Genomic DNA, 24,494 nt, shown 5'->3' with positions numbered 1-24,494 from the left:
TTCAAGATTTTCGTTTTATCGAACTTTGTTATATCACGAGTTGACTGTATTAGTTGGGAACTCTTTAACAGCTTTAACATTATATTTTTGTCGTAGCATCTAGTTAAACGAGACTATTTTTGTGATGTTCTAGTGGTTAGGATAACTGACTTTTACCAAAAGGCTCGATCAATTCCAGATAGGTACCGTAATATATTTTTGTATATTCCTACTCTGTTGTACTCACAATCTTTAATTACATTATGGTGTAATAATAGTTTTCGGTCGTTACTGCTGTAGTTGAAAAAAATAAAAGTAAATACTAAATACTAAATATTAATAATCTTAGAATCAACAATCATAACAACTGGTGGGTGTATTTGAAATAATTTTATGAACGCACAGCGCCACAGCGATAAAAAAAAAATTCAAGTATATTTAACTTTCGTCGACTAAAACTTTCAACGAATCCGGTATGGTCTAGTGGCTAGGATACCTGGCTTTCACCCAGGAGGCTCGGGTTCGATTCCCGGTACCGGAATGTATTTTTGTAAATTTCTACTCTGTTGTACTCACAAACTATAATTTTGTAATGGTATAATAATAGTTTTTGGTCGTTACTACAGTAGTTGAAAAAAATATAAGTAAATACTAATTATTAAATAATCTTACAATCAACAATCATAACAACAGGTGGATGTATTTAAAAGAATGTTCGATCATTAATTTTTAGATATAGCCTCCACTGACTTTTAAATAATGTACCTACTTGAGAGTGACATAAGTACATAACGTTTAGACTTAAAATTATTTTTAAAAATTTCTTAAAAAACTTTATAGTTTTCAAAATACTGGGTGTATCCGGTGTATGACATTAAACAAATCGCCTTGTTTAACTCTATAGTGAGATACCCCAAGACATTTTACTCAAACTATCAAGTTAGACGAGAATTTTTTTATAAACGCACAGAGATAAAATAAAATTCAAATATATTTAACTTTTGTCAACTAAAACTTTCAACAAATCCGGTATGGTCTAGTGGCTAGGATACCTGGCTTTCACCCAGGAGGCTCGGGTTCGATTCCCGGTACCGGAATATATTTTTGGATTTTTGATATATTTTTACTCTGTTATACTTACAAACTATGATTTCGATATAAAATAACAAAAATTGTCAATTGTTACTACTGCAATTATAAATAAAATGTAGTTTTATATTATTAAATCGATAAATACAACAGGTTACAAGTGAGGGAATATTTTAATGATTGTTCGAAATTTCTCAATATTTAAACGTAACCAATACTTTTCATAATATATACGAGTAAATCTTAATCAAGATATCTTTTATTATAAATTATAATAATGTAGGTACAAATAATGTACTGTAAAATGACCAATACTTTCCCCACAAGAAACAGTAATAGGATTTTAATAAAAATGCATGTTAATTATAACAATTTTTTTTTATTTTACCAATAGGGAAATAGCATAATACCTATTATAATATTTTAATCCAAAATAATAAAACTCAAAAAGATTTAATGGATTTAATAAAAATGCATTGATTAATTTACTCCACAAAAGAAACTCTAGTTACGACATAACATTATGGCTCAAACTACGTTAATCGTCATATTTATTATTCTCTAAAAACTATATGCATTCCCGTTCCAATAATAAGTTATAAGACATTTACCAATTGAGCCATTGAGTCGTATTCATATAATATTGTAATGTTCGTCGTAAATTTCATAATTTTTAAAACGTTAAATATACCTACATGCATGTATGGTTATAAATTTATCAATTAAAATTCGTAGTATTTAAAAATGTGTACATTAATGTTTTTTTTTCAGTAATTTAAAAATAAAATCTTTTAATCACCTTCTTCTTTTTTTTTTTTTTGGTCATTGAATATTGATTTCAATCCCGAAAAATATGACTGTATTTCAACATCATCGGTGCACGACAACATTGTCAAAATCAACGCTCAATCCTACGCACAAAACTTCGTACCGGAAAGCTTAAAAGCTCAGATCTCGTCTTCGGGTGCGACAGTGTAATGCAGTCAATTAACATGCGAGATCAAACGATAGAGCTGCAAAATATCGTATACTGCGATTTAAAGTGGTGTTTATGTTTGTTTATATTTTGTGTACTTATGACAACGTTACATTTTGTACTATACTATATTATATTATATTCACTAACATTGATAATAATTAATCTATCTAACAACAAAATACAATAATAATAGTTTATTGGATTTTTTTTTGTTTTGTCTTCAACAAACTATAATGTACCTAGCTATTGTATATTATATAAAATTCATCACTTGTCAAGATGCTAATTTTTAGTAAATAATACAATTTTTTTTTTTAATTTGGGTTTTCTTTTTTCATAGCCCACTCCAAAACGAATAATAAAAAAAAAATAATGGGAATATCATCATGTTGCCGTCAAATTGTTATAATACAAGAAATTGTAATAACGTTTGAAACACTAATCGCATATTTATTTTATTCTCGCAGTCTTGCACACAGGTCACGAAACCCAAAGAAAGGAATCACACACGCACAATCAAACACGCGCACACGCACCACATACATACGCACATTAGCCAGTGGCATTAAATACCGTTTTAAAGGAACGTGTCCGACAAACGCCGAAAAGTCATTCGTCCAGAAAACGGGATACGCGTACGTGCTACACGCCATATACACAAATATAAAATAATACAGTAAAACCTCTAAATACCAGACACACTCGGTCGCTTAAAGTTTGTTCACTATTTAGAGCATTGGCGTAGTATGCTAGAATGCATAGGGGCTATGGGGACCACAGCCCCCACAGAAACTTTTGTAGCCCCCTCGGGATGTTTACTTTCATTTAAAACATTTTATCAGAAATTGTAATTCTAAATGTTTTAATAATTTTCCCCGGAATTCATCAAAGGCTTCAAATATTAGCATTTAATGTTTATTGACAATTAATATACTTACATAATATATCTATTTATTTTTATTATAAACTTGTATGTATATTGTATGTAGAACCATTAGAACCTGTACAGATTAACGTCGTATTAATTGTTTGGATTTACTCTGTGCGGTCGTCGAGTGGTACATTGTCACGTCGTCCGATCATAATATTATGACGGTAACGGACAATAATTATTATTGTATACAAGATACAACGCACATGCAATAATGATTTGTTTATTTCAGAATTTCTTTCGAAACTGGTCTCTGCTGTTTTTTCGTGTACTGAAAATCACACACTCCTGTCTTTTATTTTTCTTTCAAGCATATTTCATACATTTTTATTTTTTAATTAATTTTACTTCCTTTGTAGTTTGTTTCTTTTTTCTTGTTTTAAAAAAAATGTTTAGTATATTTAATATAAAGAAAAAGCCTGTCGGAAAAACATTACTACCAACTAAGGACAATAAAAACTTTGCATTGGATGATCCAAGTCCAATAAATAATAAAATTAAAATTAATAATTTGTCAATACTGAATAATCTTTTTCTTTTATTTTCTTGTGGTATCGCTTAATGTGAATCGTTTGCACAATACCTACTTACTCAGTTACTCCCAATACTGGATGATCTTAACACTATTCAACCTGAACATTCTGAAATTGCTTTAAATGACTCATTTCAGCTAGATTTAGGGAATTTAGAAACAGGGCCGACTCAATTTATACCAAATGTAAATATTTAATAAAACTTGATGAAATAAAAATTTCTTGTGTACCTATTTTCAATTAAATTTTGTAGATAGAGAAAAGTTTGAATTAAATTTTAAATATTTTTGAATTTACAGTTATTCCAAAACATTAAACGGAAAACAAAACCATTCATTTTCTATATTTAAATCACTATGACACATTTACGTGGCTTGAGTATAGACGTATAAATGTACCTATAGTGTTAAACTAGAATTGGTGTTCTGCTTTTACTGTCGAATTTATAGCACCAATGCAATTTTAATAGCAACATGACTTTTGTTAAATCGAAATTTCGTAACTGGAAAAAAGTAATTACAAAATGAACTATTTAAATTTAAATTGATTTTAACTTAATATTCATTTGTAGCTAGATGGCAATGATTCTATATTAACTCACCGCACACAATCTAAAATACATTTAAAGTCCACGGAAAGTTGGTTAGGTCACTCTGAAAGTAAATCAAATATCAAGACTTCATATTAAAAGATTTATCACGTGCAATAGATTCTGAAATGTACTCAATATTTTTTCAAAAAGCACAGACGTCTAAGTCTGATTTAATAAATTAATTTTAATTGTTTTATTTTATTTTTTTTAATGTATAAAATGGCAGGTTAAGAAAGAGTAAAAAATAAATTATTTTTTTTAGAAAATGTTCTCTTTCCCTTTAATTCAAATTAAATATATTTTTGTAATATATTTTTCAAGCTCTATTATATAGCCCCCACAGATAATTAATTATACCAAACTATGTCCATGATTTAGAGATATCCGTTACGAGAGATTTCACTGTATAATATTATTTAATTATGTGTGTAGCAACGACGTAAATACATGTTAATATAATCATGTGTTTAATACCTAACCAACCGTTAAAAAACAATTACTCGGCATCTACATTATAAATATTTGTAATATTCTATTCTATTGTATTTTGCTGTTTTGGCGTTGCCTATTTTCGTGTTAATACAATATTTGTAATTAAATATTTACGTTTATAATATTATAACCCATAACGTTCACCATATGTGACGTACTATGATAAATTACATCTATACCTATCATAATAAAATATAATAAATACATGATTTATATTACATATAGATACATAGTAATACATGACTTTAGAGTTATACACGACAATTCCCTTTACCACAATAAGTAACCCTAAGGGATCATTCATTTAACGTAAAATAATTATTTTATTACATAAAATAACAATTTTGGAAAAAATAATTATTTTTGAACATTTTTTATCGCTATTATTTTTAAGTTATTCAGTCTTTTGAATAATATCATACCTACATTTCAAATATTACAAAAAAATGATAATTCATTTAATTTTGTATACTACCTACTACTTAATGACAATAATAAACAACTCGCCGTAAAATTTCCTCTAAGACATCCTTTCACGAACTTATTAAATATTAAAAGATGAATAGGAATATACCTAGTACCTACCATTAAGTATGAATATAATAAGTTTAGTTATAACAGGAGTCGAATTTTCAATCCTAATTTTAACTTTAACATACATACAACGTCATATATTTTATAATTTATATTATAAGCATATTTATATACTAAAATATTAATATGTATAGGTAGGTACATCGTACATCAATATTATGTACCTACCTATTAATAAAAATGGTTATCTTTCCTGAATAGCAGCTCTGTGCTTATGCCATTGTTCGACCATACTTTAACGTATTTTTTATATTAAACAAAAAATTAACAACCAGTTATACAAAATGGGGCTTTATTTATAATAGCTTTAGACATAGGTATCTACTATAATATACTTAGGAAAAACATAGATTTGATTTTAACGTTTAAATATGACGAATCTTTATATTATTTTAAAATTGATTGGATTCAGTTTATGTGCAATATTGGGCATTTATTTCTGTTAAATAACTGTTGTAAAGAAAGCAAATTAAACTCTTCAGATAATTGTATAGAATAATATATTTGGGTTTGTTTAGTATTATTTTCGGGCTGTCGGTATTTTGTTGCTTGCGATAATATTTAAACCACCCCATGCAGTTATAGGTACCATATTTAAAGATTGACTATTTCATAACAAAATAAATCATTCAAAATGTCTGAATATTTTGTAATTTTTAGCATTTATATATGTTACGGTGAAAGGCAAAAATTGGTAAATGTCGTCATTCCCCGGTCAATGACGTCATTAACCAAAATGATTCAATTAGGTATATAGGTAAATGTTGTAAAAACACATATTTAAAACTCAAATGTACATCTTTCACCAGTCATTGACGTCATTTACCAAAACTTGTGGTAAATTAAGATAAATCTCAAATAATACACTGATTGTTTTAATATAGCAGACTTGGGTATTATTCCGAATACTTTTTGAATACTTTTTTTTGAAAGTATTCAATACAGTATTTTGAATACTTTTTACAAATATTCTTTATACAGTATTTGGAATATTTTTTTTTTGTCCAATCACACTAAAAATAATTTCATTACTTCTTCTGTAATAGAAATTGCTTTTGCATTTGTACATAACCATACAAGCACCTATAATCTGTGTATATATTTATTCAAAATATTTTATATTAAATACTAAATAATAGTAATATATTATTTTGTTTTATACTATTTTTAGTGGGTAATGTTATTTCCAATTTGAAACGTAATTATTATTATTATTTAAGCCACAGAAACTTGGCTATTAGAATAAAGTAGTTGATTATTATTGTGCTAATTTTTATAATAATATTAATTTTATTATAATTAAGTATTAATTAATAGTTTTTTTTTTGTGAGTATATAATATTCCTTTATTAGGTTTTACTAAAAAAGTTACCCGCTTTATTACTTAAATGAATCACATAAATACATAATATTATAATTTAAATATAATTTATAATGAATAGATTAGAAAATGTTCACTTATAAACACTGAATTGAAAAAAAATATATTTTTGTTATTGGAATCTAAATCTACTAAAAAAAATATTTGGAATCCTTTTTATGAAGTATTCAGAATAATATGTATTTGAAATACTATTAAAAATTATTTTACCTAAGTCTGCTGTAATATAGATACTATTTAATAATGATTTATTTGTTGGTGGGTGATTCATTTTTGAATCTCATCATTTTTTAGTGCCGCAACGCCCGCAACCAGTTTTGCTATTGCATCGATCGGCTTCGGGTACCGTCCGTTAAGTGGTCGTATTGCGTCCCATTACGATAACGAATTGTGATATCTAGTTAATCGCATAAAATGTCAGTTATATAAAATTATAAATGTATTGATCAATTTAAACAAGGAAAAATTACCAGAGCGGAATGCGTAAAAAAGTTTCACTCAAGTTCAAACCACAATTTTTTAACCGTCATCTTTTTCAACACTATTTTTTAAAATTCGATACAATTTTTTCCATAAATGTATTGAACATTATTCTCCAATTAAACTGGGGATTGACGTCAATAACCAGGGAATGTCTACATTTACAACATTTACTACGTTAACATCATTAACCGTAACATATATAAATAGGAAGTGTAATCTTCGTATTTTCATACTTATATGAAAATCTCATTTTAGATGCTGATCAATAGTTTTAACTAGATACTTTATATTTTTTTCGTTTAATTAATAATATTGAATGTACAATTATTTATATTACAATTTAAATTGTGAATTTTTATTTAATTGAAGTTTGGTTAGGTTCTTTAATCTTGTATAAAATCTATACAATTTAGTTTTGTATCTGTAATCTAGTCTTGGATCATGTTTTAAGAGCCATGCATTTATTAGAATACCTATTACCTACTGTATCGGGGGCGTTATGGTGGACTTCTTCCCAATTGGTATACCAAAACCAAAAAATAAGTAAGGCCATATCATCTGCATAAGACAGAAGTTTGCCATATAGATTTCCCTTAAGAAGTTTTATATTAAATACAAAATAGGTTACAGAACTGTTTTTTGAAAGATCTATAGTGGTACCTAATGATAATTACATCAGTTAGAGTGTTTGATATTCTAACTTGTGTTTCCTATTGGTTAATGACTAAGTATGACCACAATAGAATAAGTGGTCTATTAATTACCCCAATATTTAAGAATATGTATTAGAGTTTAATAAGATGTGCTGTTAAAAGCATTACTATAAAATATAAGATCTAAGAAAATTTCTAGTGTTTTGAATTTTTTATTTAGATTTTAATAAATACCCATCGATATTGTTGGATGTACCTATTCAGTTGTAGTCTATAGGTAAATCATTCCTTAAATCACAGACTATAGGATTTAGGCAAGATTGAATTTTCTTCCAAATATATGATACAAGTTTTGATACTAATATAGTAATATTTGATATCAGACGCGTACACGTGGAGGTTCAATCGTCTCCCCCTCCGAAATGTCATGAAAATTATTAAATATAGGTATGTTTTTAAGTACCTAGTAAAAGTAGATTTTGTCATTCTTGTTATAAAAGTATGAAAATATATAGCCTCAACCTCACCCCCCCCACCCATCACTAAAAACTAAAATTAAATTATACCTATGGCTTGTTTGTTACCTATATAAGACAAAATGTGGTATTGGATTTATATTTATCTGATTTGGACAGATACTTTTCTGACCTCTGCACCCAGAAGAAAAAACCACATTTACTGTCAGGTGGACGAAAGCGGTAATTTAACAACACTTTGACCAACATTAAAGAATTTAAATTTCAGTGTATGTGTGACAAAAATAAAAAAATTATATTAAAATCTTTATCCTTAAATTTAAATAAAATATTTTTTTTTTTTTTTTAAACTTCTCTCAATTTGACATGGCATTTGGAACTCAATAGTCAATATCTTTAACAAATAAATAGCAGTTAAATAATAACAAACATTTCCCATCGCACACACCCATGACCATGATTTAAGATAGTATTCTATCTTAAATCGTGCCCAAGACCCAAATCATTTATTCAGATTTTGGTGTTGGATGTATTTGGGTGATAAAACACCAGAATACAAAATTTAAATAAACATTTGGGTGTTAATTATCATTCACCTTTATTATTTGGGTTAATACAGGTGTTCAGTAGTATAGAAAAAACATATATATTTTTTTTTTGATAGGAATAGCTGAGCCCCATAAATTATCTAGCCCCTTTGATTTTAAACTAGAAGTATCATTCTTCATTATTAATTATCGGTACATTAAACTAGCCTACAAAACCAATTTAATCTGAAACATAACCACAAAATTACAAAAAATATCAAATACAAATATACAATTAATGCACTAAATTTAAAAAAAAATTGTTTTATTTATTCCAGACCACAATAATAAGAAAATGAATAAGCAGACTAAGTTGTAAAGTTTATCACAAAACAAATTTAGAACAAACAAATACCTACTCAAACATACAATATAAAAAAAAAAACAAATAAATAAATATCTAATGCCTACCTTCTAAAATGGGATAAATCGTAAAAAATATAATTCAAAAACTAAGTAAAATAAAAATAACAAGTAGCCTGTAAAAAATAACAATAACCAATAGGAAATATGAAATTGCAATTAATAGACTAATAAATTAACCACATAAAATGAATACATAGACGCATAGCCATTAACAAACTAACAACTAACACTGCAACCACATTTTACAGAATTTTAAATGTATCAAAACATATGAGAAACTACAAGAAAAAAATAGTATAGGCACTTAATAAACAATGTGAAATCTTGAAATCACAAAAACCACCGATCAATCATAAAAAAAACAATTTTTATACAACAATTTAAAATTTTAAAAAAAAGCTAAGTAGTAAATATTAATTATAACCAATAACTAGTTATTAAAGCTAAATAAAATTAAATAAAAAATGAAACTTATTATATCTACTTATGTCTTATTAGCTTATGCCGCTTAAGGCACACATATAATTACTTATGTAATAATATATTGTATTATTTGTAATAGTTATTATTCTTATCTTTTACATCTTGTTAATTTTTTTAACAAAAATGATTTGAGTTCTTCAAAATCATTTATTGAATAATAAATATATTCTAAATCATTTTTAACTAATAATAACTAAAAACAATACTTGAGGTAATGATGTATAACAATAATTTGTGACTTTTTAAAATTTTATTTTCATAATCCTGTGTATGAATTCATAGCAATCAGTAATAACTATGGAAAATATTTGAGGTAATGATATGTATAACAATAAATATATTATCAATAAAAATCAGTCGGCATATATTTTTTTTCTTTTTGTCCGTCAAAAAAATATATAATCAAAAATATGATTCCGAGAATACTGTACAAACCACCAATGAACAAAAACTAAAACAAAATAATAATTACATACATACAATAATTATTTTACATTCATGTAGTATAATATTATATTTTTTACTTACTCTTCCAGGAACAGTGATTTCTAAAAAATTAAATTGAACAAAAAAAAATGTCATAATAGCTGACATAACTAAAGAACCTAATAAATTAAATCCTATTATAAGGGAATAACATTGACTTTTTAGATTATTTGCTATTTCAGACCTAAATATAAAACAAAAAACATTAGAAATTAAACAAAAATGAATAAAATGTTACAGTATATTTATCAGGCTATTGTATAGTACCCTCACTCAAGACCTTTTTTTTTTCATCAAAATTACCAAAACCGTTATATACTCTTATTATGTATTATTTTAATATTTTAATTTTAATTTAAACTTTAAAAATGGCATACAATTAATCGACTAGAAAATATACTTTGCATTGGGTTCAATTACTTATATATTCAAATAATTGACTAAATAGCTACTTTTTTCTAAATAACTCTATAGCTTCCAAAAAACAGAAAAAAAAATCATTGAACTATAAACAATAAACACTTAGCTTCCTTAATATAATCTTTGTTATCATCTCAAACTATGTGACATAGTTAACTATAACAACACCATTTATTTGATAATTTTTAAATTTAATAAATTGCATACTCACAAGGTTATTACTAATATTGCTTCACTAATTAGACCATATAATATATATGACAAATATATTAATTGTATATGCTCATAAAAGTAACAAGATATCATGAAAACACCCATCAAAATAGAACAAAATGATGTAAATATATCACCATAATAATTCCAATCCAATTGTAATTTACCAATGAGATACGCACCCAAAGCTCCTAAGACATAAATGTATTAATAAATAATAATAATTAGTACAATTTTCATTGTAACAAGTTTGTTTTATTTATATTCAAGTATATATGACAGACGACAGTATAATCAAATACTATTTTATACCTTATGTCCTTATAAATTACAATTATATATTTTTTTAAATTTATCAATTTCAGTTATTTTTAGATTACTCGTCATAAATTGTATAATATACCTTGCATACCTATAATACTGTGCTAGCTATTTTTTAAAGTATCATTATATCAAATATATCTGTAAGTTGTTACTTATCAAATAAAATGTTAAAGTGTGTTGGACGCAAGTTGGTATTTTATTATAAAGATAATAATCATCAATTTATCCATGTAAAAGGGTTCATGTATTATTATTATTATTTTACTATATTATAAATTTATAATCAAATGATTTAACTTGTCTTTCTCTATATTTTCTTCATTATTAATTTAATACTACATGCATGTTTTTTGAACCATAGAAAAATTGTAAGAATGCATCAATAATATTAACAGAAATTATTATGATGATGGAAATATAGATTTTGAAAGTGGTATATTGGAAAAATTTAAAAATCTTAATTTTACCTAAATTATTTGTATCTTTAATCCAAATAAGTTTATTGCAAAGCTGAAGCTATAAATTAACTTAAGCTAAAGTAAAAAAAAATATGATATCTGAAATATCTATAAAATTGATGTTCAAGTTTTAAGTAGTATTATAAACAATTAATTAAAAGGTCTATCAGATACATATTTTAAATTAAAAATACCTAATTAGTAATTGATAATTAAATTTGAAAATACTAACCACACAATGTGACCATTGATTCAGCAAATCCATTTGACAATACATCATTATTACCATGTTTATTGACGACATATGAATACAGCACATTCATATTATTTAAAATCTATAAGAATAAAAAAATTAAAATATCATCTAAGTAGCTAACAAAAAATAGGTTACAAAATATTTTTGATGGTTTGCTGTTTATAAACTAATAAAAAATAAAATATTTTAATTTAAAAATTATCTTTATATTTAGAATAAATATTTATTCATCATTCAGTATTACATTAAAATAAAATGATATAATTAATTATAATATAAATTAATAATATTACTATATAACAGCACACTTATAAATTTTTGATTTTATGGGGCAAACTATAGAACATTAATACATAATTTACTAGTATAAATTAATCTTTCTAGAAATCGGTCAAATTTATTTTTTGGAATAAACATAAATAATTATAATGCGTATAATATATCTTGTTAAATTACATAATTTATTTTTAGTTAGATATGAAATTATTAAATGTGCAAATATTACATAAATAATCCTATTAAACCTCAATTTTTTAATTTTAATAAGTACCTGAACATATGCTGCCATGCCAAATATATACCAAAGAGATTTTTTCAATATAATTGTTTTAGAAAATGAAGTCTTAAAATCCAACCAAATTTGTTTCAAAACAATAATTATCATATATTCTTTATCTACCATGGTATTATCTAGACATAAATGTTTATTTATTGTATATAATTTTAAGTATTTGGGTTAGAAGTTATGGTTTTTTATTGTTTACGATTACCTACAATGTTTGATTTTATGAGAGTGAGTTGTAATTTGTTCACTATTTTTGAGAAGCGTAGTCTTTTCATTTGGTAAATATGTCCCTAAAGAATTCCTTTCATTAATAGAAGGAAATAAAAATGCCCATAATGCAGCCAAGAACATAGCTAAAAAATAAATAAATTTAGGTAAGTCATTAATTGAAGTTACATTGACATACTACACAAAATATTTGATAATGAATAATTTAATGCCAAATTTATAAGACTTAATAAAAATGTTATAATTTAATATTGTTACATACTTAAATATTTGTCATACATTTTTGTTTAAATTAAATAACACAATTATAACAGGAAAATTTAAAGGTAAATGAATTTGATCTTGAAACTGATAATTCAATATATTGATTATGATTTATAACTTTATAAGTTATCCAAATTAGTACTTAAATGAGTAGGAAAATAATTTGTTCACAATATATTATATTATGTATTCAAAGTGATACTCTATTTAGTCATAAGGAAATAAGTAATCGAATAACTAATATTTAAAATAATTTAATTTATTTGTATCACCTGTGTCCTATACTATCATTCGTGAAAAATATAATAGCTCTTGTACAGTTGTAAAAATATGATAACTATTAATTATTTTAATATGAACATTAAATTTGATATATATCATAGAATTAAATGTAGGTATATTGTGATATTATTTAAATAACTGTCATTTAACAATAGGAAATTAAGTAGAATCTTATAAATTAAATAAAAGAATATAATTAAACATAATATATTGTTAAATACTAACCAAATGCATTACAGTATGGAAGAGCTGTGTAACTTCCTCCACTTGAGCTGACTATAATTTGCCCAGAGACGTCTCCAAAGAATTTTCCTAACTCCAAACCAACAGCTACAATGCTGGCAGACTTTTGAAAATGCTTTCTGTCTTTGATACGAGCAAATAAATAACATGATGCTACACTTGTGGCAGAGTATGCTGATCCATAGAAGACCATTGACACCTGTAATTTATACATAAATAATAAATGAATAACCATGTTAATCAGATAAAATTATACACACAACTTATTGGAATCGGTGTTAATCGGTATAATATTAATTTTTGGAGGAAAAGAAAAGCAGGCTATCGTTATTGTTGTGAATGAGATTTTAGAACACCTCATACAGCATAAAAATGTGTTTGAGCAATATTTCCCTGGAACTCAAGAGATATTGGAAAACCGTGAATAAGTACTGCATCCATTCTTGGCTTATACAAAACCTTGGACTTCAGGTACAAGATTAAAAAATTCCTTCAACAAAAATGTATACGCCAAATTCTGGCTAAGTTTAATAGACAATAGTTATGAGGTTTTGAGCAAAAAGGTAAAAAAAATCCTTTGCTAATACATACTTATGTGAGTTAAGATTTCCTGCTTACACTGCGACTAAAATCAAATTTACAACAATCGCATCAACGCAGAACCTAACCTTTGTCTCCAGATGTCAAAAATAAAACCGGACATCTCTAAACTTTTCCAATTAATGTTGCCACATACAGCTCATTAGCAATGTTATTTTTTTCACATTTATAATAAATTTTCTCTTTTATTAATATAGTATAAAAATGTAAAAATTTTAAGTCGGATGTATTCTTAGAATGTTTAAATTTTATTATTATTCAATAAAATTATAAAACTAATTATCAATGAGAATAGTGTTGATTTTTATAAATATTCCTTGACTCCTTGTAGTATTCACAGCAGCCAGCAGGACACCGTGGATGAATTTAGTCCAAAAAAGACATTTCCAGAAAAAAAGTTTGAGAACCGCTACATTAAAGTAATACTCTGATAAAACATTGTCTTTAGAATATTTATGAATACTATTACCTATTATTATTACTCCCACTTATTAGAAAATTTTAAGTTTTTCAACATAAAAAAAAATGTTTATTGAAAAGAGTTATTTTGGTACTGTTGTTATTTTTCATCAATAAAAAGTATATCCCCCCAGTTCGTGGAGTTAACAAGTGCATGCCTATACAAATACTATAATAACGTTATTATATTAGAAGTATATTTTTTAATATTAATACTAACTTTCAATTCTGTTAAGCTTGGTGAACCTGCCATGAGAACATAAGCGATACATGAGCATAATGTTAAGAATATGACCACCGTCTTGTATAGAAGATAGTCTGAGATGATTAACATTATAAACGTTGCTATAAGAGCAGAGTATGATCTTAAAGATTCCATAGAGTTAGCAGCCTGCAACACAACAAAATCAGGTTATATTATAAACTCCTAACCATGAGTTAACGATACAGTTGTATTAATTACAAAAACAGTTAGTAGATCACACAATAGTAAATAATTAATAATATATATGAATATAAAAATCTACCTGTATCAAAAATTAACACAATTTTAAATAATTAAACAATTAAGTTATATACTTATATGATGTCGTCTGATGTCATATATTACATTATTTACTTACTATTATTTTTGTAAAATAATGTGTGAATGACACTTTCTATAATCATATACCATTTTAAAGTTTACATTATAATTAAGTTTACACATAAATACATAATTATTACAATTTATCTAATAATATTGTTATAAAAAAAAAAATTGTAAATACTTTTTTTATTGTTTGAAATATTTTAAGACAAAAATTTAAAAAAAATGTTATTTAAATATGTACCTCTGAAAGAGAAATGTTTCCATTTGGTCCAGTGAGATAAGCTGTTAAATATGGTTCTAGGGGCCGTATTTCTACTAGAAACATAAAAATGGCAACCACATATGTAATTTTTTTCCAATTTTCCATGACTGTAACACGTAAGTACAAACATTATTATATAATGTTTCAATACAATAATTAATTTCAAAATCATTAATTATACAAATATTTATAATTTATACATACCTAAAACTATATTCAAGCCTTAAGAGTAGTAGTGTAGAATTTGTGTATAATTAATGCCTACTAAATGACTACTATTAAATTATAAGTACTTAACTCGTGTACATTATTTTTAGTTTAGTAGTTTTCTTGAATTTTCTAATTGTTCTTATTATCTTAGCTGTGAGTTTACATACAATTTTAAATTACTAAAAACAACACCAAGTCATTGCCGGCTATAAGTTAAATTAGGTATTTAAATATGTTAACAAAAAAAATGTATCGAAGAAGTGGTCTGATGCTCATCATGTATTCATATAAAACTAACTTATGCATAGCATAATCACATTTTTAATAGACAAAAATAAATAAAATACATTATCTACTACTAACTAATTAAAATTGTAAACATCTAACTAAGACCTATGTATTGTTTATTTTAATTAATTAGGTAAGTATTAATTACTAATTATTAGCATTCTGTTATATTTATTAGGTAGGTACCTGTCCATACTACTACCTAATACTGATTACTAAGTAATACCTAATATCTATTCACCTATAAGGCATATGCAGTATAGGTTATGGTTGAAGGACGTAAAGCCATAAAGGTAATATAATATTATTGTTACATAACTGTATAAACATTACACAACGATACTGTTGAACTGTTCATAAGTTCCTGTAATCAAATTACATTCTATAATTTTTTATATTTTCATGAATCATAATTATTATTATAGGTAATAAAAGAAACATTGCCCAGTGCCCACACTTCCACAGGTAATCTTATCTCGGTATATGAAATCACGCTTAGATCATGAGCAATAACCACGATTTAAAAGCGTGGTAACGACTTACAAGCATAAACGTGCTTGACCATAAGCGTAAATTGGGAGGACTTAGGGGGGCTTAGCCCCTAAATTTTTAAAAGTTTCTCAAGAAATTTAAGGTTATGAATTATAAAATGTAAGACGTAATTCCTAATCAGGATATCCGATAGGTAGGTTGTATTGTAAATTTATAATAAAATTAAAATGATTGAGCTTTATACGTTATAATATTTTATAACGACAACGATAAAAAGTTATGCATTATACGGCGTTAAGTAAATAATTTTGAAGTTTTTATATACATCTTAAATAATAAAAGTTACAATAAAATTGTAAAATTTAAATGTAGGGGTACGATGCGAAACCCTCCGCGGGCTTGTTCTATGTTTATAATTTTAGCCCCCTCTGTTTCTAACAAGGCGAATGAACACCTATGTGCTTGACGCTTGTATATTATAATCTTGGGTTTCGGGAGTTGGGGCGTGACTTATCTACTTGATAATCTTTTCTCTTACTTTCTTCGATCATAATATTAAAATAGGTATCCTCATTCCTCATGGTTCACGACGAATAGGCAAATTCACAATGAATATATCTCCTCCAGTGACCGTTTGGTTTATGATTAGGCCCCCGGCACAGTCATTTTCAATGGGTCCTTTTAGAAAAATAAAAAAATGTTTTTTAAATTTATAGTTTTTATAAACATGGGACATGTTGATAATTGTATTTTCCTTGTACAATTACTATGAAATTAAAATAATACTTATTAATAATATAATAAATATTATAATTTATAACCATATTTTTTAAAATAATTATCTCTTCAATTCTTTACTATCAGATAATTAATAATAATAATAATAATAATTGATTAATTATTTCATCTTTTTGAATAAATTTAATATATATTAATATATATTTATATATATAAATTCTTCTACAAATAAAGACATTATTAGTTCAAGATGTTCTTGAATTCTTGATTGATAGACGACATATTTACGAATATAATGTTCAATGTTTACAAATTGATTCGATTGAAACTCGAATCTGAAATCGCGAGTAAACTTATTTAAAATATTTTTACCCCATTTAGCTATGGGTTTCTAATAAACAAAAATTTCCAAGGTTCTCTGGTGATCGCCGGATTCCGGATAGCCTGGTGGGCCAGACCGACACTGCTCTCCAACAAGACTGAATAAAATCCGAGTTTAAAAATGTTAACACCAATCTCAAAACCTCTGATGGTGCACGATTTTACATCCTAGGACCAAAACCGAACATCCAAATTCGTTATTCGATATATTGACACACTTCCGCAAATGAAGTTGTTTTAACCTCAGATGAATATAATTAACAAAATCGTAATAAAACACTGTTGTCCGCTTTAAGCGTCATGGCTATAACTGAGACCTGAGTACAACTAAAAGCACTACCTACCTATATACTTACTATATAGTATATCTACAACCGTAACTAAAATTATAACTATAGTACAGTTTTCTCTTACAGAAGGGCATACTATGAAGGAGGCTGAAAATATCCATTCTACTCTCAAACACTTTTTTATATCATCAATCTATTCTGCCGGAGATTATATTAGTAGAATAAGATTGGTAGGTAAGGCTTAATCAACCATATAAGTATAACAACAACACTTTAGAATAGATATGATGATATTTGAGTATTAACTTCATTACGTCCATGGCTTAAATAGGTATTTAAACTATGATTACGTCCACGAAAAAAAAAGCAGGGGACTAAGTTGTAACAAATATTAGTAAACTTTAATATATTTACGAATGTGAGATATTTTATAAAACTGAATTTGAACAAGATTGGGCAAAACTACCAGAAAAAAAAAGTAAAATAACTAGAGGAACAATTGGATCTCAGAAATTTGTACCATTGACCTATTGTCCATCTCTGATACAAACATTTGCAACCTTTAAGTTCTGTCATAGAAAAAAAAGATCACCTTTATTGTGACAATTTGCTACATTCCAAACGACCCAGATACAAAAAATAATAAAATAATAAAACTTTAATAGATATACTATAATATGTATTAAGTTCTATTTAAAGAAAATTTGATAATATTTTATTTTTTTATTTTATAAAAAGGTAACTATTTTTTATTATTTTAAATTTTGTTATAATATTGTACTAGTATATTTTATAATTACTTATAAAACAAAAAAGTGAGTAATTATATTTTTTTAAAACTGTGATAAAAAGTCCAAAGTGGTTATTATTTTAACTTTTTCCTTATTTGTTATAATTTTTTAATCACAATGTATTTCTTAGACAAGACTACTTTGTTTTTTTTTTTTATAAAATCATTCAAAATACATTCTTTAATATGGCACTATCTATCATTCAAAGAAGCTCCCTCTTATGTAATTTTGGCAAAAACCATAAACTAATAAAACTTCCAATGTGGTAAAAAAAATGTTACAATTTATACAATATTTCAATGAATATTGCATTTTTTTAAAAACAACATAAGTGTAGTTTAACAATTTAAAAATTGAAGTATGTAGATCATAAGCAATTTGGCTTTTTTTTATAACATTTTTTTTTGTCCCTTGGAAAAGAAGAGAATGACTTGATTATCCTCAAGTAAAGTTTGTTATTAGACATTACTCATTAATATTAGCATAACAGCATAATATAATTTATCAAACATTGAACTAAAATAATGGAGATTAATTAATATTACATGTATATATAAGGACATAATTAAAATAATAAATGTGTAACCAATCAGTATAATAAACCAAATTTAATAAAGATTTAAGATTGATACAAAATATTATGTACACAGAATTAAAATAAATACACATAAGTATATAAAAAACAAATGGATTTTAAAATCAATATTGATAAATTACTGAAACAAGTAATGTTTAAAAATCCATACTAACACCAGCAGGTCTTAGACAATGTTCAAATCCCATTTTCATAACAAACTGCCACATAGTGTTTGAATGGAAGTTTTCTAATTCATCAGCAAATAACAACCAGTCTAAGGATGGTAAGAGATCTAACAGGCCTTTGTTATACACGAGTGTTAATGTCTTGAAGAATAAAAGATTTTCTATAAACTCTAGAGGATTATCTATCTCTTGGTCATGCAGTGGATATTTTAATGTTTCTCTTAATATGGTTTCACACCACAAATAGCGACTGAGTTCTTCATGTTCTTCTTTATTTTGGACAAATTGTAGCACGGACAAAGCTCGTAAACATTGGGTTTCGTCCAAGGTATTATTGTTTTTGTGCAAGTATAGATTGAAAATTTCTTCAGGAGATAACACACGCATATTATTCAAATTTAAATTCAATAATTCCAGGACACACTCAGGAATATTTATTTGATGTTCAATAACTTCCAAGTTTCTATCTATTATATCCAACTCTGGATTCTTAGCTAATGGTCCATTTTTTGCCAAAACCGCCATTTTATATAAATTCAATTGGTATTGTTTTCTAAGCACATTTGTTTCCTCCTTGGACCAGCACTGTCTTAGGGATTCACATGTTAGATTAATATTTTCAGAAAGACCTCCAGCTATCCAACCATACTTTGGATATGCTTCTAATGCTAATGCTATGTCATGTTCATATTTAGGTTTGCGACAAAAATTACGTAACATATCCACAATTTTACCTTGTTCTAAATACCAAGAAAACACAGTTTGACGAAAATTTTGTTCAAAAAGTTTGTCCATAAAACTATACAATAAATCAATATTGTTAGTTTCAAAACAAACCTCTACTATAGCTCTATGATCTGCATATTTCTCAGCTAATTCAATTACTTTGTGGTGTTCTTTAAAGTCCATAAGTTTTTTAAGTAGCTTATACCTAAGTTGTGTATAATTACTGTCCATTTCAGAAAATACATCAATAGAGCTGGATAATAAGACATCCACCAAAAATGCAACTTGATCAGAAATTTCTGAACGAACTTCTTTGGTAATATTTGCCTTTTTAGCGAAATCGAGACTAATATTAATTTGTTTTATCAGCTCAGAACATATGCCTTCACTGTTTTCACATAGAATCCAAGATATTTTTGATTGTTTCTGTTTGTCAATCGGGAAAAATTCAACATTCTGTCTTCTATAGTCCAATACAGCACAAAGCACTTTTACTAATATTCTATTGACATCGCATAAAATTGAACATATATCTACAGCACTACGATTCGTAAAAGAAATTTCTTCACTATGCATACATAGTCTCTGCAAAAGAATATGCGACATACTGACTTGCTTATAAAACTTATCAATGTGCGTAAGGCCTGGGGGTGAAGAATAACTATCGCAGTTGCTTTCGACTGCTTCTTTTATTAGCCTATCTAATAATTCACTATGCTCAACTTCGATTTTTCGAAATGTTAATGTAGCTTGTAATTTTTCACTTAAATCTTTTAAAGCACATCCTGTATAGACTTGAGTTTCATATTTATTAATTTGCCTCATACGATCCCATAATCCAAGCTCTTGTAAGAATTTAAGATACCAATGTATTGCTTGCTGTTTTTCTTCTAAATGGCTTAATATTACCATTGAGGATGATCTGATAGTGGGTTCACCATGTACACCCAACCAACGTGGATCATTGATGGGTATATCATTAACAAGATCTTCTCCAACTTTAAATACAGTCTTATCTAGGTTAGATTCATCAGTTGAATTCAATTCTTCTGGACATGCTTGTTTCACCAGTGCTCTACAATTGTCAATTTTACGGCTGACAAACTGTAAAAAAGCAGATTTCAATCTAGTTTCGTTACTACCACTTTCTACTTCAGCAGTTATAGCAATGGATTGATTTAAATCTGGAGATTGAAGAACACTTCTTGATTCATTGAAATCATACTCCACGTTAGTTATTTTAGTGACTACAGTTAAACAATGAGATTGAGTGAAAAACATACCATAATTGTTTACCACTGAACCTCCACCAAATTTTAAATCACAATCAATACCAATGACATCAGTTTGAAATGGTTCAAAAGTAACAACAAGGATGTAATGTTTAGATAAAATAAATGCTTGTTGTTCAGTAATTAGCAGCTGAGGTGTAGATTCATTTAAATATGAATTTTCAATATTATTAAGAACGTGTAATGAAGTAATGGGACACTTGCTATCTTGGATTTGAATGGTTGCTAAGATATAGTAATTGTAAGCTTGGTTTGGTTTGGTGTGTATAAGAACAATAACCTCTTCACTACGATTATTAGTTGGTTTCATGTCAATAATTTCCATATCCATATCACCAGTACTGACACTATTAAACATCATAATTGAAAATTTTTCTTGCAAAGAATTTGCCAAATTTACTTCAAATAATTGTTTTTCACTATTTGGTTTTGAAACATTCCATTTGGTTAAAGTTGTACCATTAGTTGTAACTACATATATGGATTCAGTATAGTCAGAAGAGCTTTTTAATACACAACCACAAATAGTTTTAGGATCAGACTGTTGACCAGTTGAACCAAAAACAAGAGATGATAAGTTCATAGATATATTGCCTAGCCATCCAGTAGATTCAGTCAATATTTTACTACTTATTTGTGGGCGAACAGTCTCCATGTTGATTGTTACCATAACCAAATCAGCAGTTGTTGTCAATAAAATATACCTTGAACTGTCAACTTGATGTAGTAACTCACATTCCTTTCCCATCAAATCAGTATTGTATTCAAAATACTCCACTTCGTCATAGACATCTCTCCAAAAACGTATCAACCCTTCAGGAGACACAGCTATACAACAAGCATGAGAAGAAGACTTTCTTGATTCAGGTTCAAAAACCCAAATCAGAGCAGCTTGATGAGCAACTTCACTTGCTGGTAATCCAAGTTCAAAACAAGGATTTGTTTTATTTTCTTTATTATTTTCTGCATTCCATACAAGAAGTTTGCGACCATAAACAAACCATGCCCATAGACTATCAGATAAACGAGCTGACCATATTAATTTATTCTTATTAGATATACTTAATCCTTCAAGTACAGGATTAGGGGTATATAGACCATATGATTCTAACTGATATCGGTCCGATTTGCTAACGAAACGGCCATCAAAATGTAGTGTATGTTTCTTAGTAGACACACTTTTATTCAAATTTATTGGAGGTCCTCTAGAATGAAGTTCTCTTCTTAAATCAAATGAAGCCATTATAATAAGCCTAAAAAAAAAAAAAAAAAAATTAAATATATGTAATAAAAATAATAATACATTTATTAAAAGAAAAAGAAATTATAATTCAAGTGGTACTTAATAGATTATAAAGAACAATGTATTAAATAAATAATATTTCTTAACTTTTATAAAATATATTCATATTGTTAGCATATATATTATATTATTTTGTAATTTACCTCGTAATTTACTTAGAGGAACCTTCTACATATTTAAGTTTAAAACATTTATTTATTTTATTTTTTAAAGATTTAAAAAAATTTTACTTTTACAAACAAATATGGTATTAGTTTTATGATTTATAAGTATTTATTTTTAAAATAGGCATTTAACAAAAGTCAAAACAAAAAGTTAAAAATTAATATGAAGACTAAACTTACCTTGTTTAAAAATAGATTAAATTACAAAATTGTATTTGTAAATTGATAATTTCAGAAATGATTTATCCACAAAATTCTGAAACAAATTAAGCATAAATGAAAAAATAAAGAAAGGCAACAGTCACTAAATTAATTTCAAATAAGTACCTTACAAGAAATATTTATATCTAGTAATATAATTATCATGAGTCTTGAAATATTTTTTATAGTATTAATAACTATTATATAAATGTATAAGCATTTAAATATGGTAATTCTTTGAATGTATTTATATTAAGCAATGGACACCAACATATTTTCAAATTAATAGCTCATTTAATAGATAATTGTACATTTATGTCATAGTCGATTATTTAGATTTTAGTTTATTTAGTTTTCAAAGGTTTTTCTTCAATAAAAATAAATAGACAATACTTTATTTTACTAATGGTAATAAAAAAATAAAAAAAAAATAGCGTACTTAATAATATGTATATTTATATACAGTATATAGTTATTTTAGTTGTTATTTGGTCAGTTAACTTTTAAACTAATGATTATAAATTATATTTTTATATTTATTTGTACAGAAGTAATTATTATTTAAGGAATTCAATTAATTTTAAATACCTTCAATCCACCATGAGTGAATAAAAAATAACAGTATGATTTGAACTATAAAACAATATTACAGTTATGTACTTGAAAAATAAACCAATTCATTAAATTATGATTGCCCACCATATTAACAATTTAACTCATAAAAATAAACTATTCATGTAAACAAAAAAATTGACGATAAATATTGGAAATTAACTATAATGATTATTTTATTTCTTTTAATGTATTTAATTATTATTAACATAAGTACCTTAAAAAAAAATGTATTACATTATGTGATATAAGATTGTATCGTTCATCCACAAAGTTCTCGCTCAAATGATTTCAATTATATAAAAACAAGATCGTATATCCTCTTGAGTATATAATTATCTTACCTACATAAAATGTATTAGAATAAAGCGATAAATAAAAAGTCAAAAAACAAAATTATATTGTTATAAAAATATATAATAATTACCGCTTAAATTATGTCTGTTTATTTGTTTGAATAAGTTACAACAGTTGTATGTAAAATCGGTATTGGTAAACACGATTTTTGCGGTTATGGCGTTGAATGTTGATAATAAAAACATGATTAGACAACACATAACTAGTACCGTGGTACAACGACTAAAAATTAAAAAAACGGTAATATCAGTATCATGGAATATAAATATTATATCTGTATACATTTGGAGCGAAAATTTAAATTATTACACTTATTATAATCATACTTATAGAAAACTTCTATAAGTCTATGATTATAATATTATAAATTATGATATAGGTAGAAATGTAGAATGATGATAACAGTGATAACACACAGTTATATTTTTATATTTAATTATTAACACGACACTATATAGTCTTAGTGATGGTCGACGCATTATGAGCCAGAGCAAACCCGGTCGTGAGAATGTTGCGAAGGTGACAGTGAGGCAGTGACCTACAGGCTACAATTCGCAATATTTTGCACCAACTGCTCGATATTTTTTTTCATTTTTTCCTAGAATTTTTGGTTATCT

At 26.3% G+C, this 24,494-nt stretch overlaps 2 protein-coding genes and 2 non-coding genes across 7 annotated transcripts; 2 read left to right on the top strand and 2 right to left on the bottom strand.

Moving 5' to 3' along the window:
* Positions 1–448: 448 nt before the first annotated feature.
* Trnae-uuc (transfer RNA glutamic acid (anticodon UUC)) lies at positions 449–520 on the top strand. Its single transcript has one exon. It is a non-coding gene; the product is annotated as a tRNA-Glu (tRNA).
* A 484-nt stretch (positions 521–1,004) lies between these two features.
* Positions 1,005–1,076, top strand: Trnae-uuc (transfer RNA glutamic acid (anticodon UUC)). The gene has a single exon. It is a non-coding gene; the product is annotated as a tRNA-Glu (tRNA).
* Positions 1,077–9,017: 7,941 nt separating this feature from the next.
* LOC132917992 (thiamine transporter 1-like) lies at positions 9,018–15,989 on the bottom strand. Of its 2 annotated transcripts, XM_060979025.1 has the most exons (10): positions 15,475–15,989; positions 15,250–15,377; positions 14,637–14,807; positions 13,340–13,556; positions 12,550–12,693; positions 12,326–12,465; positions 11,752–11,854; positions 10,736–10,928; positions 10,147–10,288; positions 9,018–10,069 (listed from the first exon to the last, which is right to left on the bottom strand). In XM_060979025.1, exons 2-10 carry the CDS (start codon positions 15,373–15,375, stop codon positions 9,962–9,964), a joined length of 1,344 nt encoding a protein of 447 aa, XP_060835008.1. In that variant the 5' UTR covers positions 15,376–15,377; positions 15,475–15,989; the 3' UTR covers positions 9,018–9,961. The 2 variants fall into 2 exon arrangements, with proteins under 2 accessions (XP_060835008.1, XP_060835009.1); XM_060979026.1 differs by lacking the exon at positions 10,147–10,288 and having other exon boundaries at positions 9,850–10,069; positions 15,475–15,986.
* Positions 15,990–19,053: 3,064 nt separating this feature from the next.
* On the bottom strand, positions 19,054–24,077 carry LOC132932167 (nuclear pore complex protein Nup133). Of its 3 annotated transcripts, none has more exons than XM_060998406.1 (4): positions 23,948–24,077; positions 23,738–23,864; positions 22,888–22,963; positions 19,054–22,493 (listed from the first exon to the last, which is right to left on the bottom strand). In XM_060998406.1, exon 4 carries the CDS (start codon positions 22,481–22,483, stop codon positions 19,193–19,195), a length of 3,291 nt encoding a protein of 1,096 aa, XP_060854389.1. In that variant the 5' UTR covers positions 22,484–22,493; positions 22,888–22,963; positions 23,738–23,864; positions 23,948–24,077; the 3' UTR covers positions 19,054–19,192. The 3 variants fall into 3 exon arrangements, with proteins under 3 accessions (XP_060854389.1, XP_060854390.1, XP_060854391.1); XM_060998407.1 differs by having other exon boundaries at positions 23,758–23,864; XM_060998408.1 differs by lacking the exon at positions 23,738–23,864 and having other exon boundaries at positions 23,948–24,023.
* Between the last annotated feature and the right edge of the window lie 417 nt (positions 24,078–24,494).

Source organism: Rhopalosiphum padi, chromosome 1 (genome assembly GCF_020882245.1).
Source record: "Rhopalosiphum padi isolate XX-2018 chromosome 1, ASM2088224v1, whole genome shotgun sequence".
Classification (NCBI taxonomy): Eukaryota; Metazoa; Arthropoda; class Insecta; order Hemiptera; family Aphididae; genus Rhopalosiphum; species Rhopalosiphum padi.
The sequence above is the reverse complement of the archived record's forward strand: the minus strand, read 5'-3'. Positions and strand labels throughout refer to the sequence as shown.